The sequence below is a fragment of the Saimiri boliviensis genome, chromosome X (genome assembly GCF_048565385.1).
Source record: "Saimiri boliviensis isolate mSaiBol1 chromosome X, mSaiBol1.pri, whole genome shotgun sequence".
NCBI classification, from domain to species: domain Eukaryota; kingdom Metazoa; phylum Chordata; class Mammalia; order Primates; family Cebidae; genus Saimiri; species Saimiri boliviensis.
The window spans coordinates 115,063,678-115,070,363 of record NC_133470.1 but is presented as its reverse complement, the minus strand read 5'-3'; the positions used below and the strand labels follow the sequence as shown (position 1 = coordinate 115,070,363).

The following is a 6,686-nucleotide window of genomic DNA, read 5'->3' as shown; positions in this document are numbered from 1 at the left end:
AAACAATGAGCAACAGAGTCTTCTTTTTATACCTCCTAACTGCAGAATGAAATGAGAGAAAATAAATAATAGTACAACATTAACTGACACCGGTGACTTTCTAAATAGGAGAAAATGGCCAGGTCTCTGTATATCTGCAACATTTGTATGCTATATTTTAAATCAGTAGAGAAGAACACCTTTTCCTTTTGTAACTCACAAACTTGGATAGCAGAGTGTTTGTGGAACTGAAGGTTTCATTTAAATGATCACACCAACCTTGTTGGCCTAGCACTAGAAAAGCTTGTTGTTTTTGTTTTCATATGAGAGTCCATTCTGGGATTTAAATAAATCTCTGAAGCTTCATCAGCCTGTGCTGGTTCCAAAAATGATATTTCCTTACCCTCCCAGACCCTTGGTTTCCATATCTACCATATAGAAAAGAAGCTGTTAAGAAATATACAACTGTGAAAATGCAAAAAAAGAAAAAAGAAAATATTAACCATTTGGATATACTCAAAGACAGATACACCTTAAGATTTAATTACCAATTCAGTGATAAACACACATCTGTGACATAAAATACAAAAATATATAGCTAAACAAATATTTAGGTATTAGTCATTAAATGTGGTCCTACTTGAAATTCTTAGCTTTTCGCTATTTGTTAGTAGTCACTTTGTAAAAAGCATTGGAGTTGTCTCCTAGTTACTATGGGGAGCCTGCATTTCTGTGGTCAAGTTATGAAGGCCCAATTAATGCATGGCCCAGCCAAGTTAGCTGCTGTGTCTGGCAACTGCTGTGTCTGGCAACCAATATTGTACACGAATATTAGTCTTGGTAGTAGGTCTGATACATTTGCCACTTGTTAGTAGTTTTGCAGCTAGAGGACAAAACACTTCAACATGAGCAAATGAATAGCCATGAAGTATATTTCAGAACACACTGCAGTTCATATTACTAGGTACATGAAAATTTTAGTAGCATTTTAAGTAAATTAAATTGAATTTTAAATCTAATTTTAAACTTTTTATTAATTTACTGGGAAATTTTGAAAAAAACAAAACAAAACAAAAAAACTGTCAGTGACAGGTAAATGCCAGGAATAGTTGAGTGATTCTCAAAGCTATACAAAGATACCTGGATTTTCTTGCTTCCCCTCTGCTGTGTCTAGGTCCCTTTGGAGTTCTTCCCCTTGTTTTTCACATCCGTTTCTTTTTCTTGTTCTTTCTTTTCTTCATCTGCCGCATCTTGGGCCTCTTCATCCCACTTCTCAGGCTGAGATTTGGTGACTTCTTTAGTGAAGAATAATACAGACATTGGGACCAGTCATTCACAGAAAATACAGCCCAATTTATAACTAGCAGTGGCATCTAGTACTCCACCCTCAGGAGAAGCAGGAGGATAGACTTAACTAAGAACGGAATAGCTAGGCACCTTCCTACTGGTTTTCACAACAGTTCCATGGCCTTCATGTGGCTGCTGCTTAATCATTTCTACAGTGACACTATTTTCCTTTTTTCCAGTAAATCTCCCACCCAACACTGGTGACTATATCTGGTTCTTTGGAGAAGGAGAATCACCAGGTCTGATTGCATTGTATGGTGCTTTGGTCAGAACTTTGTTGGGAAAATATTTGTTTGCCTCAAAAGACAAATTCTATGGTGAAGCTCGTTGGTTCCTCACCCCGCTGAATGTTTCATTTTTACCAAGGGCTCCTGTATCACTTGATCTCATCTGGGGGATCAACTTTCTAAGAATCTTTACATTTTGACGCTGAGGTGGGTAGATCATGAGGTCAGAAGTTTGAGATCAGCCTGACCAACGTGGTGAAAGTCCATCTCTACTAAAAATAGAAAAATGAGCCGGGCATGGTGGTGTGTGCTTGTAATACCAGCTACATAGGAGGCTGAGGCAGGAAAATGGCTTGAACACGGTAGGCAGAGGTTGTAAGTAGGGAGCCGAAATGGTGCCATTGCACTCCAGCCTGACGGACAGAGTGAGACTTTGTCTCAAAAAAAAAAACAAAAAAAAACAAAAAAAAAACAAAAAAAAAAAAACAAAAAAACCCAACAACTTTATATTTTGAAAAGCCATGAACCAAAAAGGATGCCTGTCATTTGCCTGCTCTTTTCCTTTGGGTGTCCCTTCTGTTTCCTGTGGAGCTCCCTCTTGAACCCCTATCTACCCGGCTATTCATGTGTGGGCTTGCAAATGACATCGATGATCTCAGATCTCCTATCAAACACAGGTTGGTAGAGGGCAGCATGCTTTCTGAAAATCATAGAGGTCCTTATAGAAAAGGGCTTCGACTTACTGGGACACGTTCGGCCTTAAGTTTCAGGAGGGCCCTGAACCCCACTTTACCATCCGCTTCCACCAGCTGTGCCTGCACTGTGGCCCTGCCCAGAGCCCTCGGGCGCTTGTGTTCCCGCCTCCCCGCTGCTGCCACTAGCCTGTTCCTCACCTTTGGGGGCTGTGGCCTCCTCTGCGGCTGGTTCCTCTGCGGCCGGTTCCTCTGCGGCCAGTCCCTCTGTGGCCGGTTCCTCTGCAGATGGTCCCTCTGCGGCCTCCTCAGCTGGCTGTTCTGCAGGCTGCCTTGCCATCTCGGCGGGGTCGGCTGGCACCACAGGCTCTGGGACTGACGCGGCCTCCTGGATCAGGCCCAGGCCATCGCCCTCTGGGCCTGGGATCCCCACGCCCAGCCTCTGAGGTGGCAGCAGCTGGCGGGGCTCGCCGGAGCGATTGAGTGCGGCAGCACGGGCCATCCGCATCAGGCGGCCACAGTGACGGGGCCCCAGCACGATGTGGTCGTTCTCATACAGGCGGCGGAGAAGGGAGTAGACCATGTCGAGTAACACAAAGCGAACACCCATCATGGGGTAGCGATGTGCGACTGCGACCATATTGCGGTTGTGGGCCACGTTCCGGTCTTCTTCCTCCTCCTCCTCCACCGGCCTAATGTCCGAGTCCTCCTCGACGCTCCTGCCCCCGGGGGCTGTGGCCAGGTCTGCCGCCTGCTCACCCTCCTCCACCCTGAGGCCTTCCATGGGCCCTGCGTCTCCGGCCACCTCAGCCACAGGCACCACGTTGCTGCTATTGGGACCGGAATCAATGCCCTCCCGGTCACCAGCTCCGGCCACCTCGACTTGCGCTCCCTCCTGGCTCACCAGGGCCTCCTGGTCCCCTTGCGTTGGGTCTGGATCCCCTGTGGCAGACATGATGCGTCAGCGCCTCAACTAGGGTGGTGACCAGGCTGAGGTGACGACGGTGAAGACGGTGGCTGCTGAGGTGGCTGCGGCTGAGGGGAGGTGAGAGGCTGGCTGCTGAGGGAATAGGAGTTTGTCTCCTTATTAAGGGAATAAAAGTCTGTCTCTGAGGAGACTCTAAACTGGGAAGGGCAGGGAGGCCATCCCAGGAGCCTCCCGCCAAGGCTGGTCTGAGAGGACTTAGACAGGGACTGAAAGATTCTGGTTGGCAGGCAACGGGGGGCGGGACCGGAAGTGTCAACAAGGGGCGGGTTCTCAGTAAGTTCTAAGCTCATTTGCTGAAAACTTCAGATTGACATGCTCTGTGTCCAATGAATGATCAACACCCTTAAGCTCTAGGACAATTCAGAATCCACAGCTTTTTCTTCTTTCCTTTTTTTTTTTTTCCTGTTGGAATCTCGCTCTGTCGCCCAGGCTGGAGTGCAGTGGCACGATCTCGGCTCACTGCAACTCCCCCCTCCTGGGTTCCAGTGATTCTCCTGCCTCAGCCTCCTGAGTAGCTGGGAGGGACTACAGGTGCACACCACCAACCCAGCTAATTTTTGTATTTTTAGTAGAGATGGGGTTTCACCATGTTGGCCGGGATGGTCTCAATCTCCTGACCTTGTAATCCACCAGCCTTGGCCTCCCAAGGTGCTGGGATTACAGATCCAGGGCTACCTTTTAGGTCCACACAAGTCCAGGTCTACTCTTTAGGTCCACACAAGTCCTGTCCTTTTAATTTTATGATTATTAGCAACACTATACTGATCCAATGTGGAGACACCCTGGAGCATGTGAACTGCAAGGTGTCCACAGAGTTCACTTATTTCCACCTAGTAATGGCTCATGCCAGTAGAGACACGGTTATAAAAATGGTATATAGCTCAGACCTAAGCAGTTGTGAAAACCTCCCAAGAAGAGAGGTAAGACTTTCAACGATTTAATGTAGTTAAAGCTGCTTAGAAAAGAAATGTGCAGAGTTGAAATGGATGCAGTCAACACTGAGTGTTGAGGTGGTTGTTGAGGTATTAAATGACAGACACTGGAAGGTATTTAATGAATCCTGCCAAATTCACTTCAAACCTCCAAATAATGAAAAAAAATTCTTTTTAAAAAGGACCAGGTCATCTCATAAGAGCTAAGCATAAAAAACACCAAAAGGGCCCAGGCACGGTGGCTCACACCTGTAATCCCGGAACTTTGGGAGGCCAAGGCAGGCAGATCACCTGAGGTCAGGAGTTTGAGACCAGCCTGGTCGACATGGTAAAACCATGTCTCTACTAAAAATACAAAAAATTAGCTGGGCATGGTGGCACATGCCTGTAGTCCCAGCTACTTGGGAGGCTGATGCTGCAGAATCACTGGAACCAGGGAGGTGGAGGTTGCAGTGAGCCAAGATTGCACCACTGCACTCAAGCTTGGGTGACAGAGCGAGACTCCATCTCAAAAACAAAACAAAAAACAAAACAAAACAAAACAAAACAAAACACCAAAAGAACAGGCTTCCTAGGGTGTTTCAAGCAACAGCCCAAGACTTTTTGTTGATTTTAAGACCCACTTAACCAAGATTCAAGTAATAAGTAATTCTGAACATTCTGGAGAAATCAATGTTATTTTATATTCATTTTATGAAAAAAATTTTTTTGGTACACTACAACTACTCTGAAAAAAATTGGAAGTAGCATATTTCATGTATTAAATTTAGGAATAGTAATACCATTAAATCTCATCGAGATGAGCAGAAATTTTTTTTTCCTTTCATGAACTCAATCAAATTTCAGTGTTTCTATTTTTCTTTAGTTTCACCTGAAAAAAGGAGCATAGTGCTGTCATAAACCATTGGCTTAAATCTGGAAGACAATGTGGAAATTTTCTAATCCAAAATACTCAGTATAAAGACAGCAAAACCGAGGCAGAACCCCAATCTGAGGTCTAGAGTTGGCTTTAATATTTGCTTCCTGATGTGAAGTAGGGAAAGTTACTTATTTCTAGGCTTCAGTTTTATCATTTGTGAGGTTAGAATAATGATTCCCTAGTTACCTCATGAGGCTGATTTGAGAATCAGGTAAGATAAGACTTAGGAATTCTCTCTCTAAAAAAAAAGAATCAAGTAAGATAATAGGGTGAAAGCCCTTTTCATACTGTAAAATGCTATACATGTATATGATTACATCAACAATAATTTTTCCCTGTTCTTAAATTATTGGAAAGAAGCTATCAGGTATAGTTGGCCCTCTGTATCCATGGATTCTGCATGTGTGGATTTAACTAACTGTGGATCAAAAATATTCAGAAAAACATTGCATATGCACTAAACATGTGCAGACTTTTCTTCTTCTCATTCCCTAAACAGTAAAGTACAACAGCTATTTAGATAGCATTTACATTGTATTAGGTATTGCAAATAATCTAGAGATGACTTAAGGCATATGTGATAATGTGTGTAGGTTATATGCAAATACTGTGCCATTTTGTATCTGGAGCTTGGGCATCTGCTGATTTTGGTATCTGCAGGAGGTTTTGGAATCTATCCCCCATGGTTAATGAGGGATGACTGTAGTTTCTCAGACCTTCAGAGAACCCTCTAATTTGGATTTGGAGGAATCATATTTTTCCTATCTATCTACATGGAGTTATATACTCTCCTGGCTAAGTACATACCCTGACTTCATTCAAGATTTGAGTGAAATACGTAGATGGAATGAGATGGGATTATATTTATGATATTAACAATTTGTTGAAAATATTTTATCAGTTTGATTTTGCCTTCTAAGTTCGTTAATGTTTCCAGGTATTTAGTTTTTCATTTATATGTTGCAATTTACCTTTAATGTTAACTTCATTGTAAATTTGCAAATCTTCTTGTACAGAGAATTTTTATTTTATATTTTCTTTTTGGGGATCCTCTTAATGTTTACCTTTAGCTCGATAATCCATAGTGTGAGATTAAAGTCTCAGATGATTTTTATTTTGAATGGCTCACCTATAGCACCTCATATTGAATAACTCTTCCCGTCTATACGGATATGTAGCCATGTACTCTTTAGCATTTTCTATAAAGGTAGAAAAAATACAAGAGAAAATTCACTTTCCCCAAATTTCAGAACTTGAAATGGCCTTTAGCCATTGAGTCCAAGCTTATTCTTTAAGTGGAAAAATTAAGGCGTGGAGTAGTTAACTGGCTTTCCAATGTCATACTACTCAATGGAGGAGCCAGGAGTAGAACCAACATCTTCTGACCTTTAATCTGAAATTGAAACAGGAATGCTTATTTTACATGCAGCTTCAGGGGCAACTTGACAGCACAAGGTTAATTACCCAGACAAATAAATGGCTATGAGTTGAGGGTCTCTGAAATTCAGACAAGCCTGTACTCCTGACTCGGAATCAGTCAGCAAATATTTACTAAACACTTAAATGCAATGCCTTATGTAAGACCTTGCCAGGGACAGAGAA

The 6,686-nt window shown here is 43.1% G+C and overlaps 1 protein-coding gene across 1 annotated transcript; it reads right to left on the bottom strand.

Moving 5' to 3' along the window:
* Nucleotides 1-1,149: 1,149 nt before the first annotated feature.
* On the bottom strand, nucleotides 1,150-3,200 carry LOC101029796 (cancer/testis antigen 47A-like). The gene is made up of 2 exons (XM_003931096.3): nucleotides 2,447-3,200; nucleotides 1,150-1,274 (listed from the first exon to the last, which is right to left on the bottom strand). The coding sequence occupies exons 1-2, from the start codon at nucleotides 3,198-3,200 to the stop codon at nucleotides 1,150-1,152; spliced, it is 879 nt and encodes a 292-aa protein (XP_003931145.1).
* Nucleotides 3,201-6,686: the final 3,486 nt, after the last annotated feature.